The following is a 27,999-nucleotide window of genomic DNA, read 5'->3' as shown; positions in this document are numbered from 1 at the left end:
TGTGTGACGAGCGAAGGGCTGACGGGTCCGGCTGTGTCCACTGTCCGTCCCTCTGTCCCTCTCACCCCTCTGTCCACTCCCGACTGTTCCCCTCCCTCCCCGCCCCGCCCGTACCGTTCTCTGCCGGCCCCGGGAGCCCGGTGTCCGCCATCTTTGTCCCAGCAGCAGCGGCGGCGGCGGCTCGGCGGCCCGGCCTGCAGTGGAGCGGCGGCCCGGCCTGCAGTGGAGCGGCGGCGGCGGACGCGGACGGTGCTCTGGCGGCGGCGGTGACCTGACCTGACCTGACCGGACCTCCCGCGGCAGCCATGGTGTGCTCGGCCATTACCCTGTCGCTGGCCACTGTGGCCGGCGTGATCTCTGTGGCGCTACTCGGCATCGCCTTCGGTACAGACAACTGGATGTACATTCGCGTCGACCGAAAACAGATACAGGTGAGTGGTCACAGCACCATGGGCCAACGGAGGGGGTCAAGCCTCTGTGGGTCACGGAGAGAGAGGATCAGTGAGCACGTCACCGCGGGTGCCACTGGCTCAGCCCTGCGCTGGCGTGGACATTACGGATATATACCGTAACAGACTCGACGTCGCCCCTCCTATAGTCACTTTAGGAAGGGCGAGTCGCTGTGGGTCTAGTGGAGTGGAGGATTGATACCCGACTATTTCTCTTGTGAGAGTAAGATGACTGACTGGACACGGGCGATTATTCTGCATACGTCTTTCTCAGAAATGATCAGCCTAGCCGGTTCCAAACTCCTTAGATAAATTTCAGGCCAAAAACAGCGGACGTTTTGTTACGTGAGCCGTTTCCGTATTTGTTACTGGATAATCGCCGTACAGCTGAAATATAGGCGAGCTGCAGCCATGAATGCTGGGCAGTTTAGTCCGCTATACAGAATCAAGCGGCAGCTGCGTAACTCGATCGTTACGGCAAGATAGATGAGCGTTGGTGTTATTGTCATGTTGCTCTAAGTGTGCTGCAGTCTCTGCTACGTTCTCATGCAGCGTTGCAGTCTCCACGCTACCACGGTGCCAAATTGATAAATCGTGAGGCTTCTTAGATTCCCTTCGTGACGGCTTCGATCGAATGTTGCATAAAATTATTAGCTTTTGTCAGTCCTGGCATTAAGTTGCTACACTAAAAAGGAATGCTAGAATCCGCTTTGTGGATCAGAATGCAGCCTAGGCAGGCTCGCTCGTGGTCGGTTTCTGATCCCGCAGTCGTGCCGCCCATCCGTGACCCGGACCATGGATTGGATGGATTCTGAAGTCAGTGGCAGCACCGCCACCGGGGCGGCATCACTTCCCATGCTCCATTTTCGTCGGCAGCCAGAGACGCGCCGGAGGCTTCGCGCGCGGCGGAGGTGCCGGGTACAGCCGGACGGTCGGAACGGCGCCGGCGGGTTAAACGGGCGTCGGACGCACTGCAGGCGACGGAGTCACACGGAAAGGCACGAAAGGCAACGGATATTAAATGACGTGAAACGATAGAGAACGGCTCGGACCTGAAAATCATGTCACTGAAATCTGGATGCACACTTAGCTCGCATTAGGCAACCCATCACTACAGCAAGGGAAAGCTGAAAGACCAATCTGTAGTGGTGTGATGGGCCCTGGCCCGTCTTTTAGGCCATGCTCGAGGGCGAACTAGCTCGGGAAAAACGACGGCACTGTTCGGGTTGAGCGAGGTTTTCCGGGACGAGTGGCGAATCCGGGACTGTTGGCCGGGTTCTGTGAGAATCGGACGAGTTTTTACCGGCCCTGAGTTGCTCGGTGGTCGTGACCAGACAACGATTCCGGCTGTATGGCTGCATGACGAGACACCGACTGCATGGCCCAAATTCTGCAGTGGCCGGGCCTTTGTTGCACATCCCAGGTCTTTGCTGATAAAACTTTTTAGGTACTTTCAGCAAACGAGCCAAAAGGAAACTATTTGTGCATCGCTGAGTAGCTACAGCTTATGGTGTCAAGTTTGCTTCCTGATGTCGTTTTCTCCTCATTTTACGCCTGCCGACGGGTTGTGGCGACAATAATCCGACGAGTAGAGACGTGCTAAACTTTCTCGTCGTAATGACTCGTGCCGATTTCGAGCCAAATGGGCCTGGGCAATCGCCAGACAAATAAAAACGTCAAAGGGAATGGGTTAGAGCTGGTTTGAAGGGATCGACACTTTTCTTTCCCCACTTCATTATCATAGCTACGGCACAGGTGAAACTTGGAAAGCGCTCGGGCATGCATGCGTGATGCAGTTTTCAGGCTCAGTAAGCCGGCCTAAGGAATAGGGATGGGTCATGGGAAGGCAAATACCGTCCCGGTTAGCCTTACTGGCGTGCCTGGCCTCAGGGATCGCGGGTTTTTGCCGGATGCAGCAGTGATGGCTTCACATTAATGATTGCCTGCTGGGTTTGATGCTAGTCTCTTACCGTCAGAGTAGCGAACAGCCTTCTTCTTCGATACAATACATTTACCAACAAGGATGAGAATGAGATGCTCTTACTTTTTTGCCTTCGCGATGTAGTACCTAAGCTGCAGTCAGAATATGAGAGAGAGAGAGAGAGAGAGAGAGAGAGAGAGAGAGAGAGAGAGAGAGAGAGAGAGAGAGAGAGAGAGAGAGAGAGAGAGAGAGAGAGAGAGAGAGAGAGAGAGAGAGAGAGAGAGAGAGAGAGAGGCCACTCCAGCGCGCGGCATGCGACACCAGGGTGTGGCGCATTCCTCTCCGCGCGGCGGGCTCAGCTCGCCCCTACCAAATTCGTCTCACGTCCTCGACCCGGCAAGACGCGGCAGGGAAAGTCTGTTTGGCTGCACCGCGCCGGAAATGAAGGACAGCGCGGCGGCGTGGTGCGGCGCACTGGCGGCGGCCATGGCGCAGTCGAGGCCCGCTTTCTCCGGAGCTGCCGCCGGCTGGTGTTCCGTTCCGAATACCACCCCCCGGGGCTGTGGGCGGTTCGCCGGCCAACCTGCCGGGCGTGGCACCGGCTCAGCCAATTACGGAAATATCGCACAGTTCGCGTACATATGGCCTCTGGCAGATGTGCCTGAAGAGCCCCGCTGTGGCACTGTCTGGCTGCAGTGCGATTATCGTTCTATACGGAATGCGATCCGTAATGTGTGGCCTTCGGAAATTTGTGTGGGCGGGGCTGTACAATGTACATACACAAATGGCCGCTGGCCATGACACGGCTATCGTGATCTAATGGACGGGTGTGGTCGATTTCACGACGCACGACTCTGATTCTGGTGCCGTGACGAGTTATCGGACTGTGAAGTGACGCCGGGCACTCGCAGAGCAGGATACAAGTGAAATGGGCCGACCTTGGCTGTAGGGGCTGCCAATGGAGGCACAATTCGAACACACTGTGCGCTGGGCATGGTTTCAGAAAGCGAACCGATCTGCTTGAAGAAGAAGACAAACATTTTCACTTATTTGTTACATCCAATTCAAATCAACTTGGGATGGAAATGAAAAGGATTGTCATTAAGACCAATTCAGACGCGATATTTGGAACCCACCGTTATCATTTGACATGGTAAATGAATTACTTATCCGACTTATCTACATCAGCACAGTTGTATTCGGGTGAACCTGACATCGAAGCTGCATTTCCGCTTTCTGCTTTCGGGCTTTGAGTGGTGCATGCACGCTGCTTCCATGAGCACTGATTCGTGCAGTTAGATATCGCTGTTGTAAGCGATATTCTCGGCACATTAAACTTGGTGAAAGGGAAAAAGAATCGTACCTTTTGCCGACATTTACTTCCTCTGTGCCATGCTGGCACCTATTTAGGTATCTTGGACCATCTATTCCAGACACTGACGAAAGTGCAACGTAAGTGCATTGCACACAGCCAGGTATTTCGACACTTTATCCCAAGTGCCGGGGACAAATGACCATCAGAGAAGTGTCCTTTAGGCTTTATGAAGGAACCAGTGAATAATCGGTCAATTTTATTATGGCACCAATCGCAAAGCTGGTGCCATAAGCATTCTTCGGGCAACGTGAACAAATGAAATCCTTAAGAACAGGTCAAAAAGACGTCACCGCGCACGTTAATATTCGCTATAAACTAACACGAGTGCCCTTTCTTCTTATGTACATTTAAGTTACGTTTTATTATCTGCAGAAGATTAAACCAAAAAGCGTAATAGGAGATTACCGTCTTATTGCAGCAGTCGGTGCCGGGATAATGGCCGTTGGCTATTTGCTTTGCTTATGTGTTATAGGCGCGTAACTTATGTCTCGAGAAACGCTTCGGATGAGTGACTTTTCACAACAGCTTTATTCATTTAACGTCGACTAGGCCGACATCTATTCATGTCATGCACAGTGACGCGTAAAAATTCAACTATCGGTTACTGCAGCTTTATTAGATCACCTTCTTTCAGCGCTTAGCGAATGCTAGATATGAAATATTCGTCATTGTCGCCAACAGCCGCTTTCACGATATCGCACGACTTCTTTCCTGATCGGATCGTGCCAATAAAACAATCCACTCGAGCCAATAATGTCACCGACGTTTCGCAACTGACATGAGTCGCATGACCCCTTATGTCTAGCCACCCTCATAAGAATAGGTAGAAGTAGATTTGGCAAGCGTCTCGTCTCGTAATGTTGCCGTGACCGTGCATTCCTGACGGTAATTGCATGCAGTGACCCGAGACAATGGCATTCTCTGGCGGTCAGGAGCTGCGCGGTGGGTGCGGTACCGGCCTCCGCTCGGCCCCGACCAGTCGACAGTCGGCAGAGCTGCAGTCCGTCTGCGGGCCGGGACACCACAGAGCGGACGGCGATTGGAGCGACTTCCTGTTACATGCCGCCCTCCAAGTCATGGCTTACAAGGCTTCTTGGACCATTCTGTGGCTTTGGAACTCGCGTTCGTGTGATTTTTTCCTGTTTATCAAGGATAGGATATTACGCCACGGATCCTTTAATGATCGACGTTCATTCCACCGTGCAGCATATCGGGATGCAGAGAAAAGTGTCTCATGTGGGTGATAGCTAAGTCCAGCCTGATTAGAAGCCCGTCTGCTCATGGCGGTCGGCAGGGTCAGTGCGCTCTCGTCAGGGACCGTGACCCGCGCCGCGGCGCCTCGCGGGTCGGTTCCGCCTCGGCGCGCCCGCCTCTGCCGGTCTGGGATCCACTGCTGCCGCGGGCGCCGCGGGCGGGGTCAACGCCTCAGCCCCGGCTCGCACCGGCCGGCGCGGCGGACCACCAGACATACCACCAGCCCCCGTCTGACGGCAAACACCGCACCAGCTGATCCCCACAACCTGTGGGACAGATGGTCCCTTCGGCCAACCGCAGAGCTGAATCGACGATTATTAAAACAGACGAATCTTCGTGAAAGATATAGCAGCCTAGGTATAGCCGAAACATGAGGGAGCTAAATATTTCAAGCGCATTCCTAAGACAGTGATTTTTGTTTTGAAAACGCTTAAAGTTGATGGCTTTGATGGCCTTACTTCCGTCTGGCAGGCCATGCCATGTCACCCTATGCCATGGCCTATAGTGAGCTGGGACGCGCAAAAGCAAAGACGGTGTAGAGAGTAGCAGGTTAAACACCAGCGGAGTAGGTGTTTGGTCTGCAAATTGACAAGCCTCCTGCTCGGCCAGAATCCAGTGAACAGGTCCGGCGCGCAGGCTTGCAAAATAGGTAGGCAGGGTATCACAATCGGCCCGCCGGCGTTCGGTGACTCTTGTCCGGCCGGCCGTGGTCTTAACGGTTCCTCGGAACGGCGACCCACGCGCCGCCGCCGCGCCGGCCGGCTCCTCCAGCTCCGAGCGGTGCGGGAGGAGAGCGGAGGGTTCGGCCGGTCTCGGCGCGGGCACCTCCGGGCGGCGCTGCGGGCCAGCCGACACCTCAGCCAGCCCCGGCGGCGGGGAGGGCCGCTGTGACCCGACCCGATCGATACTATCGGTGCAGTGAAGCGATACTTCCGCAGTTCAGCAGTTGAACATCGAATTGACCGGCAATATAACGCTAGGTCTGCCAGGGGGCTCCCTTGGATAAATCCTAGCTCAGCTCGTATTGGCGAAAACACGTCAGTTACTCAATCACTGAGGGTGCCGTGTTTGTTACCTCAGGCCGACTGCCGGACCGTCCAGGGCCATCCACTCAGCATTGATACCTCAGAGACGACCCGTCCATCGGCTCGTCTCAGCTCGGAGGTCGGTGTACCGTTACCTAGCGATACCAATCGGAAGCCGGTCGCGGTGGACTGAGCTCGCCGCCGCCGGTCACCAGTGACGTCATAGCAGTGTGCGGGCAGACTGACCGACTGTGACGTCACCGGTGTGCAACCAGACTTATCGGCGACAGCGGTTGTTGTCGAAACACAGGTGTCATTTGGCTATCTGTATAGGTGCCGGAGAACATTTACATACTTCTTGCTGTGTTATTTGCTTTCTCCAAGAAACCAGTCTCCGTCCAAGCCGAGTCTCGGTCTGTCGCTATCTCCGTCAAAAAAGTTCTGGCTAGTGACAGGTTTCTCCGTGGTTTTACCACCTGCATAAAGCCGGTTAGAATAGTCGGCTATCGCCCAACGTCACCGCGGCTGTGCCATCTCTAAGATCCTCAGCAGGTGGCTGCAGGCAGCAGGCTTTGGCGCAAAATCTTTCACTTGCAGCTCGACAGGGAGTCTGAAGGAAGGAGGATGCGCGCAATAGGCCCCAAAATCCCAACTAGAGTGGAGACACAGCGTGATTTCATCTACTATATAAACATTTCCAGTCCAGTAGGAGAATGGGCTTGAAAGAGAGAGAGAGAGAGAGAGAGAGAGAGAGAGAGAGAGAGAGAGAGAGAGAGAGAGAGAGAGAGAGAGAGAGAGGGAGAGAGGGAGAGAGGGAGAGAGGGAGAGAAACAAAGCAGAGACAGAGGCAGATATATAATGATACCACCGCTCGCTCCAGCCCAGTGTTTTGGGCCTGGTCAGCTGCAATCAGCTGGTGAGTCAGCTTGAGCTGAGCCGGTCTGGCCAGCTCTAACGGCACTCCACGCGAGGGACGGGGACGGGTGGATAGGAGGCCGAGGCTGGATAACGGCCAGCCCGCCGGCACGGGAGTCCGGTGGACGGCGGAGAGCGGAGATGGTAGCGAGACGGAGATGCAATAGTGGGACGGCGGGACAGCGGGACACTCTCACTGTCCCACTGTCCCCCAGCGGGACAGTGGGACAACACTGATAGCGAGACAAAGACATCGGGATGGTCTCCACTGTCCAGTGGGACAGCGGGACGGTTTCCAGTTGGACATCGCGAGTAGCTCGAGATTTCAGCCAGTTTTCAAAGACTGTCAGGGTCTGGTCTTCACTTTTAACAACACCAATCACCATGATTGAAACAATTTCGCGCGATTCGGTGAAGTCCGCCACCCATTAATGGCTAGTCTCGTGGGATTCGTTGCAGTTTCCAGTGAGAAAACGGTTACTATGTGTGAGATAATGCAAATTTTTTCTCATACAAATTGCCTATATTCAGCACAACTCATCACATTCACCGAAATCCTCTCCAATTCCGTATCCCTCTCTCAATCTCCCCCCTCCTCAACCCTCCGTTTCCTCCTGAGACATTTTCCAATAATTTCGTAGCTCGTGGCCGTTATTGCATAGCGCCTTCGTCAATATGAAAATATCACGCCCCCCTGACCTCAAGGTCACCCAAGCACCTACACAAACATACAATCAGTACATATTTCATACGCATCACCACATCATGCCTACATCCCAAGCTCCATTCAGACTTCAGGTCACACCAATCGCTCACATGTACCGTAAACGATCAGGCTGCTGCCGGTCTCGTCTCGAGCGGCGCACGTCCTGCCCACCGGTCACATTCACTGCTTCAGCTGTTGTCCACAGCGTCTCCTCGCTGCTGGTGGTACGCCGTGGGCTACCATCATGTGCGTCATCTCGGACGGCTCGCGGTCTCAAGTCACGCACGTGCCTTGGAACTCCATCAACCTCTACTGCTTGACCTGACACAATTGATGTCACAACGCCTCGATCATACTGAGTGTCGCATCGCACGTTAGGAGGCCTGACCCATACGTCATCTCCCACCTTGTACCTGTTTTGTTCGCCACGATGATTAGTCGCCATAGTCTGCCGAGTCTTCTCTGTTTCTGAGCGTCGTTCTAGCCTACTCACTACTGAGTACTTGTACAACATGTTGGCAGGCGCAGTGTCTGAAGTTTTGCCGTCTCGGGGTGTAACATTGTACATGTGCACTGCATCAGCAATAGAACAGTTCGACCTGGCTGCGATGACCCTTACACTTCGATGGCAGCGTTCTGTGATCCCATTCCCTGATGCCATGCATATGCGCACCTAAACCGCAATCTCATTCCCCAGCGGTTGGCAAACTCTCTGAAAAGATAGCTTCGAAACGCTGTGTCGTTGTCCAGGAGCAGTTCATCTGGCGCTCCTCTCTCCAGGAACACTGCCTCCAACTGCTCGATAACGGCCGCGCTCGTTTCTGCTCTCAGACACCGCCACAGCGTGAAGCGACTCGGTCCACAGTCTATCAAGCTCAGGTACGACCGGCCCCGGTAATGGGTTATATCTATACCCACCCTCGACCACACTGCGTCCACTTCGAGCTTCCCCGGCTGCCATTTGACGGGAGCCGGATCGATAGAGCTGCACACCTCACACCTCGACACGACAGCGCGTACCTGCTTTTTGGTAGCTCCTAGATGCAACCGTTTCGCGAAGTAATGCGTACGTCGCACTCCCGGGTGACCCGACTCGTGATGGACACGAGCGATGACTGCGTCCATCCCACCTTCAGCCACCGCCACGCCACACATTGGTGGCGACACGCTCCGTCTGCCCCCGTCTGTCAGCGCCTTCAACCAGCGCTGCGGCACACGGGTGAGCTCGTCCGCCCGATTCAGTGCTGAAGGAACCAGCCCGACGGTAATCTGCATGCTGTATTCCTTCACGAGTGCAGTGACTATCTCAAGGCGTCTCCGAATCAGCATTTCGGAAGCGGCTTTCGTTCTCAGCCTGGATTTGCCTGTTAGGGCGTCGGATATCCAGTGATAGACAGTTGCAGAGTCCGTGTGAAGGTAGAGTTCAGTGAAGCCCCATGCCAATGCCATATTCAAACCTTTGACCACTGCATCCAGCTCTGCCATGTTGATGTGGGCCACTTCACTGGATCGAAGCCATGACGCATCCTCCACCACATCCCCGTCGATTTCAAGCATCACGCCTATGGCAATTGAGCTAGCGTCCACCCAGACGCTTGCCTTCTCACCGGAGACATCCCAGCGCCCGCGAGCAGGATCATGCTGCGTAGTTCGAGCCCACACTTCCTTCAAGAACGACCGGACATGTTCACAGCGAATGGGTTCGTCCCAGTTTTGTGTGACCGCGTTTGCTCGACGCTTGATGAATGCAGTGGCCACTCGCAACCATCCGCAGACAGGATAGTGGCCCAGTAGTTTTCCACACGCAGAAAACACTGAGCGCCGGGTGAGATGCGTGGGAAGGTCCTCCAGCTCCGCGCCACGCCTCCAATACAGTTTTTCGTGCTCCCTCCACACTGACAAACCAAGAAGACGTGCACCATCACTCACCCGCTCCGGCTCCTTTGTCAGTAGGCCGAATTTTGTCAAGTGCTCGCGCACATACTCGGCCGATGCCACGTCTTCCCGAACCAAGATGTCGTCGACAAAACTGCTGGTCGCCTCTCGTACTAGGTCGTTTTGTGAGAGGACACAGTTCAGAATCGCTTTCATTATCAGTGGTCCTACGTTCAAACCAAAACCAAGCCTTGTCAGCGCCCACCGCTTCCCTTCAAAAACGACAGTTTGGTAGGGCCAAAGCGATTTCTTGACGTGGATCTGCAAGTAGGCACTCTTCAGGTCCAGTGCGGCGACGTCAACTCCCATCATCCGCCACGTTCTCAGTTTCTCTGCACAAACATCTGCGTCCGCCGTATGTGCCTCAATGAACTCATTCAGTTCCCTGTAATCCATGACAGGCCTGACCTTCTGCTTCTTCTCTTGCACCACCGCCATCAACGGTATCAGTCCCTTTGGCTCTCCGAGCTCCGACGCATCGTAGGGAATCAGTAACCCCTCGTTCACCCACCTCGCCAGCTCTGCCTCGTACTGATCACGGTACTCACTCGGAACCGAGTACGAACCCACCTGATTGTGAATTTCGCACGGCCCACATTTCTCAGACCACTTCCATTCGGCCACCCACCGATTCTCCTTAGGATCATAAACAGCTTGAAAGTCTTCACCTTCGACACAGATCTGTCCAACTCTCTGGTGACATGCCTCTGAACGTCCAAGTGGTGCCGGAAGGCTCTTTAACGGCGGCAAACTAGTCGATGACGTCTTCACAAGCGCTCCTGTCGCCGCTGAATTGCGCTTCTTAGCCTCAGTCTCTGCCGAAACACTGATCTTTTTTGCTGCCGAGTTGAAGTGCACGCGCTTGGCATTCAAGATTGTCACGCCCCCCAGCTCTCTTATTCCATTCATCCCAAGAATGAATTTGAACCCCAATGGACTTTTGTCAACAACTACAACTTCTACCTGCACGTCACCAACATCTTCCACTCGCAGTCGTACTTGTCCTGTTCCCAAACAGCGCATCTTTTGACCGTCAATGGTTTCTACCTCCACTCTTGTGCTGCGCCACTGACGACAACAGGAAACATCACAAATAGACGTTGAGCATCCTGAGTCAACAAGCGCATCAACCATCATGCCATTCAAACTGACCTGGGCCGTTGGGAGCGCCGCCACTAGCGACCGTCCGGAGAGGAGGCTGGCGCCGACGCTTCCTCTCCGATGGTGTTTCCCGGACATGCGCGTGCGAGATGTGGCCCGCCGCAGCGAAAGCACTCTAGTTTTTCGCGTCTTTGAAACGTGTTCTTCCGTAGGAGGCAGTCCTTAGCCAGGTGGTTTTCGCCATCGCAAACAAAACATCTTCTGTTCCTTTTGTTTCTTTCATATCCTCTCTGCATCACCCCGCTTGCAGCAGAAGAGGCGCCCATTCGTGACTCTACTTCAAGACCACCGGTGTCCTTTAGCACGGCACGCGCACGTGCCAGGAGCTGATCCAGTTGTAAGGACTCTACTTGGCATCCTGTCCTTAAAGCCTGGCGTGCTGCTTCTGGAAGGCCTGCTATAAAAGCGCACGCCAGCACTACTTCACTGATTCCACCGAAAAGTCCCGCCAGTCTTCTTAGGTCAGCCAGGAGCACATCAGCCGACTCGTTTGCCCTGAGCCTCCGTCTCAGGAACTTTTCGTATGCAGCAAAGGGATCGTCAGCGAAGGCTGAAAGTAACGCCGACTTTATCTTCTCGACGTCTCGCTTGGATGCCGCAGGCAATTGCTGATACACAGCAAAGGCACCGCCGGTAAGCCTCAGAGGTATCACATCAGCTAATTCACTGACTCCTCTCAGATCACAGACCAGCGTGACTTTATCTAGCCACTCGCTGACGGTACCGTCACCACTGAACTCGGGGATCAGTCGGACATCAAAATCGTTTTGCTTCCTTTCCATGTCTTGGCCAGTTTCTTTGCTTGTTTGTCTCTTTTTGCCGCCCATTTTTTAACAGTAAGGCCGAAATAGCTTGTGAGATAATGCAAATTTTTTCTCATACAAATTGCCTATATTCAGCATAACTCATCACATTCACCGAAATCCTCTCCAATTCCGTATCCCTCTCTCAATCTCCCCCCTCCTCAACCCTCCGTTTCCTCCTGAGACATTTTCCAATAATTTCGTAGCTCGTGGCCGTTATTGCATAGCGCCTTCGTCAATATGAAAATATCACTATGGTGATTACCTTCCTGTGTTTTATTGCATTTTCCAGCGTAATGGTTTGTCTTATGCTCCCCGTTGCAGTCTCCTGTCATACGGTACCTAGTTATTTTTCTATGTTTCGCTGCATTCTCCTATGGAGTAGTTTGTCTTGTGCTCTGCGTTGCAGTCTCCAGAGATAACGACGGTTGTTACCAAGGCGTTGTTACCGTTATATGTTACGTTGCATTCTCGACAGTGGAGAGGTTTGTCTTATACTCTCCGTTGCAGTCTCCAATAATATGGTAGTTGTTTGATGCTTCATATGTTTCGTCGCAGTCTCCCGTGAGTGGTGGTCTATTTTCACTGTCGTGGTTTCCAATAAGCGGGTGGTTACCGTTCTATGCTTTATTGCAGTCTCCCGCAGAGTGATTTGTTTTGTGCGCTCCGCTGCAGTCTCCAATGATACGGTGTTTGCCTTTCTTTGTTTCATTGCATTTTCCAAAGGAATGGCTTGCTTTATACTCTCCGTTGCAGTCTCCGGCGGGACCATGGTTAGGTACCTTTCTATGTTTCGTTGCATTCTCCAGTGGAATGGTTTGTTTTTCGCTCCCCGTTGCAGTCTCTGGCAGGCTGGCAGAGCTTCAAAAAAAAAAAAAAAAACACACACACACACATAGCTCTATGTTTTGCCCGCATTAACTGCAGTTTTAGATGCCACTGAGCTGTCGATCCCGCATAAACGTCCTACTCCTGACAAACGATTGGTGCTTAACCAGACTTCAAGGTGACCAAGCCAGTTTCAAAATAACCACCCAGGCGTATGTTCAAGTAGGTAGGTATGGTTTACATAAGAAGGACCGAGCTATCCTGAATCTATATAATTGTTGGAATGGATGTGACAAGCGATCTCGTTGCCATTCGTAATAATGCGACCGGCTCATTAGGTCGCATCCTCGTCCCAAGACAATGTGCCGACGGGGGACCGTCTCGGTGACGTCACAATACTAAGGGCTAATGGATGAATTCGGTGGCGTCACGACCCTTCAGCCAGATACTGTGACGTCACACATCGGCTGCCGATCGGTGCTGCCCGCTGATACCTATCAGTTCTAAGGCTATGCAGGGCGGCGGACACACCCGTCGGCCCCGGTGCTGGGCGGCGGCTCTCTCACGTGCTCTCTCGCTCGCCTCGGTGCGGGCCGCAGACCCGATGGCCGCTCCCACGCGGGTCCGGAACTGTCAGAGGCTGCACAGGGCGCCGGTCAGTGGTGAGAGCCGACAGCGCGGTCCTCCGCCCCTCGGCGACAGCGGGCCGAACAGGAGAAACGGGTCTGTCGTGTCCCTACGTCCCTGCGTTTAGATACAGCTTGATAGGCACCGGTCAACTAAATTCGGAGAGGGTGCGAGCGCAGACTAGGCCACCTGTCCAAACTACATCTGTTTTTTTTTTACAGATCGAATCTCAATCAGCAATTTTGCATGAAGGTGGGCACGTTTTTGCAACAAGCTCAAAAAGGAAGGGTAACGTTTAACCCTGCAAGAGGCAAGAGGCTTTCAGTCAATATAATGGCTTATGGCTTAAAATATCGGTAACCTAAATATGGATTATCCAAGACCGCAGACAGCGTGACTCTTTTTAATATAGGTAGGTACCTACCTAATACCTATGTCAGATCGAAAATAAACACAATCGTGTTCGAGTAACGTATCGAGCCAATCGACCCAGAACAAGTCGTGCGTGGTCCGTTTAATTTCGCGCCGTGACTGAGCCAGTTTTCGGGTCCGACCGGCGACGGTCGTGCCGTCAGCAGACAACCAAACTCCGGGTTCTCGCGTGAGTCAACAATCGGGTCCACTGAGCTGTAAAAATCTCTTTAAAAGCCTCCAGCCCGACACCATTGTTTTCTGTCGATTCCCAATAGGCTGCAACAGGGAACTGCACGACTGACTGAAGGGTTAAGGAAGACGGTGCAAGTGACGTATAGTAGTGTTTACTCCGGACGTAATCCGTGAATTATGTGCCACATGGCACAGGCATCAGGAAAACGACGCCATGTCCTATTTTGTCCGATTGAGCTGAAAGTGAAGGGGACATGACAATGCAACGCGAAGTCAACGACCTTCATAATTCGAAACCTGTCTTGTGTTGCTGATATTTTTCGCTGAGAGTAAACATTACACATTGTACCTAAACATTGTACCTATATCGCCTGTCGCCACGTCGTCGTGTTACGCAGCATAGCGCTATTGGCACAATCATGCCTCGACATGACCTGACTTGACCTGAGCCTGACCTGACCTGACCTGACCTGTGTTTGCAGGAGGACATTGCGAGCGGCGCCGGCTCGCTCTCCGAGGCCGACCAGGAGCGGTTCGAGTCGTCTGGCCTGTTCCGCTCGCGCACCCAGGGACTCTTCCGCACCTGCTACCCGGAGACCAAACCCAAAGGAGGTGAGACGGCCGCACTGAGGCGGACGCTCTATTGGGATTAGCCGTGGTGCTGGTAATTGGTACAAAGAGCAAGATGACGCCATAGGCTTTTAGGAAGGAAGAGCAAGCATAATCAGTTTCATCGGTGATTTGACGGTTACCGTGATCCGGGAAATATCCGGTGAAATGCATGTTTATCCGTCAACAATATGTGTCATAATTCAATGTATCTTTGACCAATGACCGACTGCCGATCCTCAGCAGCGCCCTCTCAATTATATAAGCCGGTTGCGTTGCATCAATAATGCAAACGTTCGCACTTTCTGGCTCAGCGAGTATTTTGCGAGACCTTTGTTTGAAGATGTTTCATGCAGCCTCGGCTCCACTGCACTAAGAACCGTGACGGACAAGTGGTGCAGTGGCGAACTGGAGCCCTGGCCACTGGCCAGCTCGCCAACGCTGGGAGCCATACCGCGCAGCGCGCACTGCACCTCGGGAACCGGCTGAAGGCGGCGCAGGCACGACACTGAGCCGTATTAGGGCGTCCGGCGGCACGGCCGACCGCCGGGGCTCCATATATTGCAGATGTCCGCCGTTCTTGTCCCGCACCGACACCGTTATACAAGGACGAGCCAGCTCGCCAGCGGAAATCGTGCAGTCGACCTGCAGTTAACATGTCGAAAATCAATTGTTGAATTGGCTCACAGATACGGGACGGGTTTTTTAGTGTCACGCTGTCATAAACTGATTCAGTTTTGTATTACTATTTCGAGTACGGCCATGTAAGCGGCAGTCTCTTTAAATTCATCATGTTTGTTACTGGCCATTGTTTCACTTGTAATGTCAGTACCTACTCCTGCACTATAACAGGCCCCAGTTCCTCGAAAGCCATGCCTCATATTCCTCTGATGACAGCGTTGCTGCTCCTCCCCAATCCTCCCCACCGCTCTAAACTATTCCTCTCATCCACGTGCCCAGACGACCAGGTGAAAGCTCGCGCCTGTAGCTGGCACCTCGGCATCCGGCGGCCTGTCGCCGGCTCGTCGGTCCGTCGGAGTTCCCGACCGACCTGTTTGTGTGAGCCGCGGCTCCGGCCCGGCCGGTGGGCTCTGTGCAGCCGGGGTGAGGCGGGCCACCGGTGCCGGCTGACCTCGCCGGCTCGTGACGGGCGGTCGGCGGCGGCGGCGGCGCCCAGGGTCGGCACCGACCGGCTGCAGGGCGACCGCGGCCCGCCGACCGCCGCGCCGGTCAGTGCCAAGTCAGAGGTCACCGGCTAATCAGGTCACCGGAGGCACACCGCGGCGGCCGCAGCTAACCGCAGTCCGCTGCTGGTGTGAGTCAGACTGCTGTCTGTGAGCTGCCGGAGTCAGACCAGCCTCTGGACGAGAGCCGAGTCTGGGCTCATGAACTGAACGAGGGGAGGGAGTGAGACGCCCGCGGACGGACTGCGGCTCCCGACGGACGGACGGCTCGGCGAGCCCGCGTCGCCGCCGGCACCGTCCGGACGGACAGACGTGCCGGAGCGCACACGACCGGTCCCCGCCGGCCGGCCTGCTCCGGAGAGAAAGTGCGAGCGAGAGGAGAGAAACGCCACCGGACCCGGCGGCCAGGACCGGAGGACGGCCGACCACCGCCCACACTGGCCGGCCGAGTTCGGACGTCACCGCTGCAGAGATGACTGACTTCGTGCTTAAACGGCCTAAAATTGCACATGTTCAAGCTCTAACTTTTATACAACGTCACGACCCAATTTAATGCTCCAGCGGAGCCTCGTTTCAGTAATACATTACGGCATGCGATAGCGCCGCTCCGAGTGCGGCTAATGCAGAGTTATGCACGGGCGGTGATTCAGTCTGATGCATGTTTCGCGACCGTGTCCTTGGAGGCCGGAGAATGTGGACACTGGAGACCCGCCGCCCACCCCGACTAAGCCGGCGGCACGGACACGGCCGCGCCGCTCACAGCGCCTGACGACGGGGTCTGCAAGGACCGCGCCCGCCACTCGGTATAGTCACGGACCATGGTCTCAGCTGTTTTCTGACTCTCCGGATGTGTGTAGATTTAGAATCCGTGGGCAGGTGTTCACAGAGAGCAGCCTTCAGCTGGCGTCATTTGTTACCGCAGTTTACCGCTACTGCGGAGTGCCCCGTCAAATGACAAGGCTCGTTACCCCGGCTCACTTCCGATCCTGTAAATCTGTTCTGCTCGGTGCCTCGACCTCGGCCTTCTCGCCAGTCGGCCTCTGTGCCCTCCGTTCTCTCCCCTCTCTCCTTTCCCTATCGTCGTTCTCTGCCCGCCCGCTCCGTGTCCCACACCTATACTTCAGCCAACCCGCCCACACATTGTATCGGACACAGCTCTGTCGGTTCCACATCGGTCCCTGCCCAAACCTCAGTGCGTCCTTTGTCTTGTGTGCACTAGACGACCACGGCCGACAGTGCGAACCTGCGACCGGACGCAGTAGTCATTAGGGCCTCCACCGCAGTCGTCTACTTCCACCACCGCCCGCGCCTCGGGGCACCGGACACGGACAACACGTATACCGACAAACGGACAGCGTCGCTGACGGCGAGCGCACGAGGCAGACAGTGACGGCGACGCGGCGGCTGACGCGGCGGAACGTTCCACCATCACCTCCAGCGGCGGAGCGCTGTGACTGATCGCACTAATGACGGCGACTTCCTGGCCGTCATGGCCCGAGGCACGACGGTGACTGAGCAGCGGCTGCCGGAGCGCTGACCCGCCGCCGGTCCATGTCCGGGTAGCTGACAAACTGAACTGCAGGGACGGACACTGATAGACCGCGGCTTTCAAAGAGCGTCACCAGGGAGTGGATGACGGATGGACAGCCGCGCAGTGCAGCTCTACTGAGGGGTGGAGAGATGAGGTACGGGGAGGGAGAGAGCGGGACGTTTACCAGGGAAACTCGTGGCAGAACTGAGCCGCGGTACGGACCCGATCCGAAGGGATTTCGACAGCGATCGGAGCGAGGGAGTGACGGGTCATACCGCAACTTCACCTGCTCGCGTGTGACGAGTTACACTGAAACTCCAACTGTCCGCGTGTGACGAGTAACACCGAAACTCTCCAACTGTCCGCGCTCGATCCGTCGAGGTCTGCTTCATGTTTGGTCTGTCGGCACGGCACGGGCCACCGGTCTGGAACAGTAGCCATGGCCGCTGACCCCTCACGTTTCGCCACGCTGGCGTCACAGTCGCCGGCTGGTAGTGGTGACACCGAGCGACCGTCGTCGATCGCGTGGGATCGGACTTTGCGGCCCGATGCTCGGCCGAAAAGCACAATGGCCACTGCATGCCATGTCTAGATTGCATCCCGTTTCCGCCAGGTAAGTTCATGTGCAGACAGTAACATGGAAGAACCCATTATTGCATTTACTGATTTCATATCATATCTGATATCCGGCTTTTGTGAGCCAAAAATTCATATAATATCCTGGAAGAATAGGAAATGATATAACTTTCTTACGGCATTGACCAGTGATCAGCTCTTTCGCATACGAGCCCTACCAAGCTTCTGATGAGTTCGTGCCAAGCGACAGTTGGCCACAGTAAGCTGGGAGGAAGACTTGCCCCGTATCTGAGGTGAATGCCGTCTCGGAGCCAGATGGCGACGCGCCAGTCACCGGCGTGTCCGGTCGGCGGGGCCGAGACCGGTCCGGTCCGGTCCGGTCCGGTCAGTCGGTCAGCGGTACAGCGACGAGCGCCGCCTGGACCATCGGCCCAGAGCAGGGGCGGACGGAGGCCAACGCAGATACACAATTCGTCCCATGATGGTTATTATAGAAGACTGACTAAGCTTAGCAATGCTAGTTTTCGAGCTCCTAACTAACTACAAAAAGAAACAGCCGGGGAGGGAAGAACAGCGATACAACAGGAAATTCTTGTCGGGCAGCCTTCACTGCTTCATTCAGTAGAAAGACAAAGGTATTGAAATGAAATGAAATCAATATGCTAACATTCCACGTCCAAACAAGCTGGTTTCAGGCATCAACAAGGTCGGCCGTTTCCATTGCAAAAGTCAATGCACCTCCAAGACGTTCCAGTTGGCACCCATCCCAGCACGTGTCAGACGCGTGAGTCACCGACTTCGTGTAACGGGACTCGGCCCACCGGCGGCGACCAGCGGCCATCATCAGGGCGACCGGCGCAGCGCGTCGGTGGTCTGGCAGGTGATAGCCGATACCCAAAATTTTCACTAACAGGCTGGCCAGAGGCAGGCATTAGTATCTGAGCGGGGCGCCGGAAGTCTCTTATGTTTGTCTTCTCCGAGGACTTGCCCGACCGCCAACCACCAGCAGCTGATGTTAAAGATAAAACTGCACTCAATATACTCGGACAAAACTACGCCTGTACTGGCTACTGCACTGATGCATCGGGTCCTTCACCCTGAGGATTTAATGTCACACAGGAGAAACGAAAGCCAAGCGGTGTTCTCTTGGATGTTTAAGGTGTTCAGATACCTATTGACTGACCTTGTTGCCTTCCCCACAGGGGCGGCGGATTCGGGGGGGCAGGGGGGGCAGCTGCCCCCCCTGGCAAACTCGTGGGGGGGGCAAAAGTATCTTTTTGCCCCCCCCCCCATAATTTGTGACAAAGCTTAGGCAAGAAACCATATACCTGATTATTCTGTTCGATCATCTGAAAATGTAACCAGATGCCTATATATATACTTTATCATACGCTGCCTTTCTTAAACGGCAAGGGTTCGCGTTCAACTGAAGTTTTCCTCTCTTCAACCTAGTTTTGGAGGCATTATAAGCGTCAACGTGACGCAGTGGCAACCCAGGCCAATTCAGTGACCGCTTACAGGGGCGACGGATACGGGGTGGCAGAGGAGGCACCGTCCCCTAAAAAACTTTTGGAGGAGGGGCAAACGTACATTCTTGCCCCTCCATAATTTGTGCCCTAAACATGAGGAAAATTTTCATAACCTGATATTGCAGCTATGCGCTCCTACGGTTTGTTCAACGGTGCCTTTTGAATATGTGTAAATACTAACCATTTCCGCTTTATATCATTTTTTGTCTTTTCAGATTCGATTTAGAGATATTTGAAGTGTGCGAGAGACGCAATTCATACCTTCAGTGGTCGTTTGCCGCTAATTTGTACCTACATAAATGCCAAATCGCAAGCGAGCGGAGAGGGAAGGGCTAGCCATTCGCTTACGGGTACCTAGTTAGGACTGATGAGCGCTCATAATAAGCCACTCCCCTCATTTTTTTTTTTGTCCAGCGCAAGAGTTTCCAGCGCATAAAATGGTAAACGTCGAGGTCGTACACATTGACCACATTGACCAATGCACAGTATGACACCCAAAGGCCAGTCATCAGAGATCTGCTTTGGGCATTCGGAGGCTTGTGTGGCAGAAGCGGCGGAACACTTTCAATTAAGGGGGGGGCACTGCCGACTTTTGGTCCCATTCTTTCCATGCAACGCCCATAGGGCTAATGTTAAAATGTCAAAATCAAAGGGGGGCACGGTGCCCCGGTGCCCTCCCCGTTCCGCCGCCTATGTTGTGTGGGGCGAGTGTAAAAACTGGATGTTCACAGTTCAGTATCCGCTTTATTTCAGTTTTCACTATTAAAAAAGTAAAAATTAATGTTGGAAACTTTTGAGGGTAAGGGCACTGATCATTAGTGGGCCCCCTCTGTCTAAAGGCTGGCTATAGAATGAAGAGCATCAAACACGAACAGTAGCGGCGGAACACCTTCAATTAAGGGGGGGGGCACTGCCGAATTTTGGACCCATTCTTTCCATACAACTCCCATAGGGCTAACGTTAAAATGCCAAAATCAAAGGGGATCACGGAGCCCCGGTGCCCTCCCCGTTCCGCCGCCTATGAACACGAAAGCAAAATCTAAGGCATTTTGGAAAAATGAGTATGCCCCGCAGCGTCCGATAAAGTTACCACCTTCCAGTGGGTCAAGCCAACGGGGCCCAAGTCTATAATGGCACTTAACGATAGCACTAACCTTGTCTCACTTTTCTTGAAGTCTGTTCCGAATGGTTTCGGCCACAGACTGGCTGCACTGAGGTCGTTTGGCATGTGCAACTGTAATTAAAGCCACCTGAGGCGCCCTGACACCAGGCTGAAGCTGGGTAGGAAATGCTTCGTCTTTGCAGATATCACTGGCCGCTGATTCTCGAGTGCCTAAAACGGTAGATGTCATGGCAAAATTTGGTGTGATAATTTGGACCTTACCGCAGTCAGCGCACCCTAAAGCCCTAATAAAGAAACGCCCCACCCAGAGCTTCTGGATTCTCGTTCCAGTCCACCGTTCCTTCACCCCAGCCCGCCGCCGCGCTCCCTCGCCTCAGCCCTCCGTTCCCAACTTGACGAGCGTTTGGGCCTTAGTTAAGCCTTGCTGTAGGCTTACTGTATAAACCCATCGAGACAGCCTGTCTCGGTGAGCTTAGTTGGCGAACTACTGCCTTGGGGAGGGTTTCTGGCGGATCGCTGTCCCAATAGGTTTAGATGCGACCGACTGTCTCTGAATGTTTAAGCGGTCTCCTCCCGCTGTGAGCTAGTTTCAGTTGATGTCTGTCTCAGAAATACTTTTTAAAGGAAGGCTAAATGGAAATCGAACGTAAAATGAACAGAGGAAATGGTAACGAGTTACCTCATTGAAGAATAGCGCTCGCCTACTTCAAAAGGTTTGGCACCGTTCTTCAACATCTGATATGCGATCGGGTTATGGCACAATTTTCCCATTGGAGCTTTTTTCTAATACAGCAATACGAAAAGCGTTACTTCGTCCACTGGCGGATCCATGGGGAGCGGGCATTTAAAGCAAATGTTTACTCCCTCTCCCCCTGGCCCCTGCATTGCCCGAAATAGACAAAACGTATCTTATGTTTCCTAATAATAACACTTTTATCGGATTTCTTTTTGCTTTATACTGTTTAGCAGTAAGGATCGAAATCCTAGGAGTTTTTTGGAGTTTGGACACTTTTTTTTTGGGGGGGGGGGTATGTCCCCTACAGCGTCGAAAACGCCTTTCTGGATCCGCCTATGACATCATCTCGACTGGGATCTTGCCCCCCCACGCCAAAATCGAATCCGCCGCCACTGCTTCCCCATGAGTAGAACTACTAACCAATAACCATATTCGGGCTTTTCTCACCAAGCTCGATGTTTATGTTGCATTCATCACATCTTCCCCAACCATACAAACAAACAAGTCATAGCGCACTTCCTTTTGGAGAAACAAGAGAAAACGTTCCTCCCCGGGAGGCGGCTCCAAGCCGGCGGTCCAGAGCTCACAACTCGTCCGTCATTTTCCGACGAAATGCCCACAAACAGGCGGCCTCCCGTTAGACGGGACGGACGCGGGTCGCGGGCCAGCGCCGGGACATAACGGTGAAAGCGAGCCCGCCGCGCGCAGCCCCGCGGTCCACCCATTACGGATTAATCGCACCGCCCGGCACTGCTAGAGGCCTCATGGGGCGGAGCGAATTCCAGCCGGTTGCGAAAACGAGACGGGTCCGACTCTAAGCGAGAAAGGATTGTCCGTCACGACTGTGTGAGTGATGTATGAAGATGTCGAAGAAAACTTGACGAGGGTCATTCGGAACAATTAACGTGGGTCATTCGGGACAAACAACAAATAACTGGACGGTGATATAGACGGTGCATGCATTGTACTCTTATTCGCTTCAACTTTCAGGCTGCCTCCGTGGCCAGCACCCGACAGTCGCACAATCTGCAATCACCTCAACCCTTTCCACCATGCTGACAAACACTCTGGCCGACACCCTGCGGCGATCAGAGATGTTCTCACCGAGGTGCGCCCGTCAGATCGGCTCGCCGCCCGGAGATTTCTCACATACCGGGCTGATCACGGAGATCACGGAGAGCGGGCAAGGGACTGAGCGGGGTGTCCCGGGTCTCGGCCAATACAGATGGACGGTAGATGTTGATGATTACTGCACTTCGTGGCCCGGGAGACACATGAATGTCGATTGCAAGTGACATCGGGGTCGCGCTAACCGTCGGTATCTTCCTCTATGGGCGCTTTGCAGGTTCGTGCCTGCCAATCTCATTTTGTGAGCGTCCTGTGCAGGGTCGTGCCTATCTAGCTCTAGGAGTGTCACATGCAGGTCCGTGTCAGTAGTTCATTCCAAGGTCGACGGCCTGACCTCGCCGCTGACAATTTCCGGATGGCTCCCGCACACGATTGGCACGATTCGGCGGCGACATCAGGCTACTCTTGTGAGTACATTGGCTGGACCCGAGGCGTTCTCTGGCGATCCAGAGTTCGGTCCGTGTGACCTGAATGGTGTTATCAGAAGTTCGATGCCTTGGCTTTCGACTGGCGAGACCGGTTGGCGGCCGGCCGTCTGACCATTTCCAGCGACCAGTTCTGACAGACGCGGAGGTCGGAGTATGCGGTACGGCGGCTCTCCGGTCAACCAGCCCACGTAGGTATATGGAGGATGTAGGTCACAGAATGTCATTGACACCTCGCACCTCGCTGGAAGCTCCTTTGAATCGTTGAAGGCCTGACTCTGACGCAAATTGCTTGCCCCGCAGACTACTGGACTATAATAGTCATTCAACCTACGATGGATTTATGCGAATTTTCGGCCGTTTGATTTATGCCGTGCCGGAGACACGCGTGTGTAACGACACGTTTTCCTCTTTGTTTCAGTGGAGCTATACCTGAGTCCGGTGGAGACCTACTGTGAGAACATCGACTACTACATCCCCGATGAGGAGAACCTCACGAAATCGTTCTCAGAGGAGCGCATGGCGAGGCTGCGTGAGTATGCTTGAGCACTCGGCAGATCGGTGACGTTCCGCAACTCTGTGTGAACTGCAAAATCGCGATAACACAAGGGAAGAAATGCTGATGTTGCAAACCAATCCGATAATGGTCAAGTTAAAAAAAAATACAGTTTGCATCTTGACCAGGGTACTTCTGCGGAGCGGCGCTTTCTTTGAGCGCTTTGATACCTATGCTCGATGTGAATCGAGCATCGAGCATTTGATGTTTATTGCTCGATGTGAATCGCCGCTTTCGCTGCCAAGCAAAGTCGACCATTCCCAGGGCCGCGTCGCGGTACATCATTTACGGCTGACGTTCCTATTTCAGACATGGCTCGCTCCATGATCGCGCTCTTCATCGCCGCCTTCTTCTTCGTGTTCGTGGCCTTCTGGACGGGCGTGACGGGCTGCTGGCGCCGCTCACCGGGCAACATAGGCACCACGGCCGCCCTGATGCTGTTCGCATGTGAGTCGCCGCCGTACGCAGGTCCCAGAGGACACCCCGGGGAGGTTCAGCATTCAGTAGGCGTAAGGGCGAAGCCCCAGCGATGTTCAGAGTGGCGATCGCGAAGGGCCTCGCTCCAGGTAATTTATGAAGGCAAGTGCTTACGATGGTCGTATTGCGCCTGGTACTAAACGTGAAACCAGGTCAACTGCAGCTCTCCCACAAAAATTGTCCTCAGTTATGCTAAAGCCCCTCCGTCTGATCCGTACGAATGTGAATGCCTCACTAATGCAGGAAGTTGCTTGTGTTCCCGAGTCTCACGTAAGGTAACATCTGTTGCACATGTTGTCGCAGGTCTCTTCTCGGCGGGTTCGATGGGCCTGTGGCACGGAGTGCAGTACTACGAACAGAAGAAACTCAACGAGGCTCCCTTCTACCAGAGCTGGCCGCCGGTAAGGGGTTGTCCAGGGTGGTACAATTGTCGCTATGGGGGTTACACGAGATCCGGCTCTCCCAAGTCTCAACTATTTCACGATTGCCCGAAGGAACCGTAGCTGGCCATTAGTTTCATGTTCTTCAATGGAGCTTTGCAAGGCGATTCTTAGTTCCAGGTAGAAAACTAAGTTCAAGGAATTGATGCTGGCCCGGAACTAACCAAGGTTCTGCCAATGACTCATACAAATTGTTTAGGGGTCTCACGAATTCGCCAAACTTCAGGAATGTTTTGCTCATCATTACTATTTACCCTTGTGTACTTGTGTGTTGAAAATATTTATTTGTCACGTTATTAGATTGATTAAATGAACCTATGAATCATCGACAATGATGAACCTTTATAGCCACGTTGAGCCTCCAGTTTGACCCATGTTCCATAAGTGTTCACATGTTCTTTCGCATGATCTGCATCGTGCTTTTTATCGACAAATTGATCGTCACTGTGCCAGAATGTTGCGCATGTCTCATCATTAGCTGAGCCTTTCTTAAAACTCAAAAATCATCTTGCTGTCTCTCAACTTCTTTCTTCCATCCGCTGTTCACCACACGGCGAATGATTTCTTTGTCACCAACAACTCACGATCAATAACTACGTCCAGTTCTTGCATCGGTCTGGGCAATGGTGTCCTTATGCCATCCATGTTACGGTGCACCTAGTTAAAGGAAATAGTTCACTTTTTAACATGGGCTTTGAACTGGAATAGCAGTTCCGTAGCCTGGGCTGAGACGAGCATAAATCAGGAGCTTTTACAGCCCAACGATCACCCTAGGCAAAGATATTCCATTTCTCGTCCCGAAAAAGGTGTCTTGCGTTGAGGATTTGTGCCTTGCATATATTTGCATCCAGTATGAAAAGAGCATGGGTACCGAAAATTCTTCAGAAACTAGAGAAATTATCTACGAGAACTCTAGAGAAATTCTCGTACTGATCAATAAGGACATTCAGCAGCAGCAGATCGCCCAAATGCCGGTGGCCGCGATAATTTCTCTAGTTTCTGAAGAATTTTCGGGACCCTTGCTCTTTTCATACTGGATCGCGTGTGCCTTACAGAAACTGAAAAGTTCTTCCTATATCAAAATATAGAAAATAATCTTTTGTTATAAATAGGTTTTATTTTCTTTGCTGATCATTTTGAACATAAAAAATCATAAATCCATTGCAAAAAAAATAATTTCGTGAAAGTGAACTATTTCCTTTAATCGTGACCTTGTACCTACATCACATGTCTTCTGCTCACATGTCTATGTCACTCAATTTTCGATCGTTTGTACCTCGCGAATATATTCTTCTGTTACTACTGTCTGTAACTGGTATCAACACTGCCAACTCAAGTGAAAAATGTCGGCGGAAACTTCCTGCATTTACCGGAAATTTGTAACTTGAAACATTGCATGTTAGCATAATATATTTCATTTCAACTGCAGAAATGAAGTGAAACAAAGCCAGTGCTTTCATTGGAAGTTAAGGAAGTCTTTGCCGACAGGCTTCATCTTTCACCATTCTTCTTGTGTCTCTGTTGACGGTGGCGTCCTTTCTAGCTCGCGCAGAAGCACAGCCATGCGGCGTTCGACTGGAGCTATTTCCTGGCATGGGTCGGCGTCGGATGTTCGTTCTTCAGTTTCCTGTTTCTAGCTATCGCCTCGTGTTGCCTGCGCTCTGAGCGAGCCAAGGCGACCGAGGTGGCCCAGTCTCAGCTGGTGATGCCAGGTAACCACCGTGCCCACGTCGGGAGCAGGAGTGTCCGGCTCCCACGCATACTCTTCAGTTAAGCTGCATCACAGTCTGGTGGCGGCGGCGAGGTGGATGATAACGCTTTTGGCTTCGCTTGCATGTCTTGCAGATGAGCATGAGACCTAAGTCATCCACCCTGCTCTCACAGCTGTCAGCAGAAGTTCCTGTCCTCGCTCACCTCCAACATCGCCATCCTGCCAGGAAATCGGCGGAGCGTCCGAGCCCTGTCCTCACGTCCACGACCATCCAGCTGACTCAGCCGTAGATAAATGGGGAAAGGGCGCGTCACTAACCGAGATCGCTCGCCTGGCAATTGCAGCTGCTGCAGGAGCGTAGTGTAGCCGTGTTCGATTGGTCCTACTTTATCGCCTGGGTCGGTGTCGGCTGGGTGCTCGTGTCGGCGCTCCTCTTCGTCGGAGCCTCCGTCTGCCTCAAACGCGAAATGTACAGCGAGAAGCGCCGCAACCTGCCCTACATCATGCCTGGTAGGTGGCAGCTTCGCCGAGCGGTGGGCGCGGCAGATGACCAAAGCTGCTGTCAGTCGCGCTGCAGATGACTTGATGACGCTACCTGTAGAGTAGTGGCCCACGGCGAGCGCAGGGCAGGGCGGCTGAGATCCAGTGACCACTAGGTGTCATCAACTAGCACCTGACAATGCGGCCCGATAAATGCATGGCGCAAGCTGGTTAGGATAGTTAAACAGGACGGTGTCTATGATCTTACTCGATGTATTTATATTTTTGAATTTAAACGACTTAAGAATCCGAAGTTTGCTCTTTTGCTCATACCATATAAGTAAACAAACGCAAGATGTGTTTTGCTGATTGTTAATGTTGACAAATAGGTTCCCGTTCTCTATCCGGAATCTGTCAACGAGGAACCGCTGCCAAGACCACTTGGATATAGCTTTGTTTGTGGTGTGTTGGAACGTTGTTTGACCCTAGTTGTGTGATTTCAGTTTACCCGACCAAGTCATCCAACGGTGGTTACGGCCCCAACCCGGGCTATGCCTACGCGGCCTCCTACAGCCAGCCGGGTCCCTACTACAGCGGCCAGCAGTACGCCTACAACTACTAAAACACCCCTGGCGCCACCTGCCGGACGCCTCCACAGCCACCATTCTCAGAGAACTAGTGTCCCAATGGGGATGCGCCAAAACTGTGGTACGATGGGGGTGAGCTGACATCAGAGGTGGGAGCTGTGCGTCCCGACCGCACTGCGCCATCACGCTGGTTTCACTGCCAGGAACCACTTGTGAACCGCGACACGCGAAACCGCCATCGTCGCCATCGTGTGGACGCTCTTCCGCTTCGCGAGGTGCGGTAACGGTGATCCGCGCCACCTACCGTGGCCGGAGTTGGGACTGAATGTTCTACGCACCTGGTGCCAGCCAGGTGCAAAGACGCCATCGGTTCAGGGAACGTGCCCGCAGTCCAGACTTTCGCCCAGTTCCCTGCCCTGAGAGGATGGGGCAGACGGCAGTGCGTGCGACACGGGACCGTCATACCAATGCCGATGGTTGGTTGTGATGTCTGAGCGTGAGGTGCGATGCTGCAGCGCGCGATGTATGTGTATATGGAGAAAGCTCAACAACTCCCCATATAGGAACAAAATGGAGGAAAGGGGGAGGTTGCAGGGAAAGCCTGGCGGGTGCGACAAGAGGAATAAGCGTCGACATCAAGAGATGATGGGAGACGAAGGTCTGTGCGCAAACTGCTTGTATGTGTGCTAATGCTCAAATGCGAGCGTCGTGCGATCGTGCGCACAGACATGTAAGCATGTATGGACGTGGTGACAAGACAGCGCTCGTGTGCCGAGGTCGCGTGGTGCTGCGCTCCGACAACAGCAGCGAGAGTCGGAGTTGCGCTGTGGACCAGGCCAGGTTCGCCGCCACCAAATTTGACTGGAACATGAACAGCGATGACAGCTACTGAAACGTGAACCAGACACATCTCCAGCCGCTGAAGATTTCTCCTTCACGTGTGAGGTTGCATTAAAGCCGCCTTAGCCCTGTCGAACGGTCGTCATGCGCGACAGTAGCTGCTCGAGGAGGCAAGACCGCCCCTCCCCCCCGAACTGCAGCTGCAAATGAGCAAGGATCTACTCCAAAGTGTCTGAGCGCACCACTGTTCTTCTGTCAGAGTGTCTGTGAGCCCATGAGTGTCCTGTCAGAGTGCCTGTGAGCGTATTAGCTATTCTGTATGAGTGTCTGGCCGTATAGAATACCTGTATGAAGTCGCTCGATATCGAGAGATCATTATCATGTGACTGACAAGTGACAACCATGAATAGAAGCCAATACATCAACCCAACATCCATCCTTCTCGTCGAATAGCGGCTTGAA

At 53.4% G+C, this 27,999-nt stretch overlaps 1 protein-coding gene across 2 annotated transcripts; it reads left to right on the top strand.

Annotated features, from left to right (window-relative positions):
* Positions 1-27,973, top strand: LOC122378278. 2 transcript variants are annotated; one of them, XM_043359148.1, is made up of 7 exons: positions 1-431; positions 14,088-14,217; positions 22,868-22,978; positions 23,312-23,449; positions 23,783-23,880; positions 25,463-25,631; positions 26,614-27,973. In XM_043359148.1, the coding sequence occupies exons 1-7, from the start codon at positions 306-308 to the stop codon at positions 26,730-26,732; spliced, it is 891 nt and encodes a 296-aa protein (XP_043215083.1). In that variant the 5' UTR covers positions 1-305; the 3' UTR covers positions 26,733-27,973. The 2 variants fall into 2 exon arrangements, with proteins under 2 accessions (XP_043215083.1, XP_043215084.1); XM_043359149.1 differs by lacking the exon at positions 25,463-25,631 and adding an exon at positions 25,975-26,140 and having other exon boundaries at positions 184-431.
* The last annotated feature ends 26 nt before the right edge of the window (positions 27,974-27,999 follow it).

The sequence above is a fragment of the Amphibalanus amphitrite genome, unplaced genomic scaffold (genome assembly GCF_019059575.1).
Source record: "Amphibalanus amphitrite isolate SeventyFive unplaced genomic scaffold, NRLGWU_Aamphi_draft 000057F_arrow, whole genome shotgun sequence".
NCBI lineage: Eukaryota > Metazoa > Arthropoda > Thecostraca > Balanomorpha > Balanidae > Amphibalanus > Amphibalanus amphitrite.
Note: the sequence above shows the minus strand (reverse complement) of the source record. Positions and strands in the feature narration are given on the sequence as shown.

Excerpts from the sequence above, each read along its gene's own strand:
- LOC122378278 (XM_043359148.1), top strand. The coding sequence starts at position 306 with ATGGTGTGCTCGGCCATTACCCTGTCGCTGGCCACTGTGGCCGGCGTG. Across the intron at positions 23,881-25,462 it reads TCTACCAGAGCTGGCCGCCG|CTCGCGCAGAAGCACAGCCA; the intron begins GTAAGGGGTTGT and ends CGTCCTTTCTAG. Across the intron at positions 25,632-26,613 it reads GTCTCAGCTGGTGATGCCAG|TTTACCCGACCAAGTCATCC; the intron begins GTAACCACCGTG and ends GTGTGATTTCAG.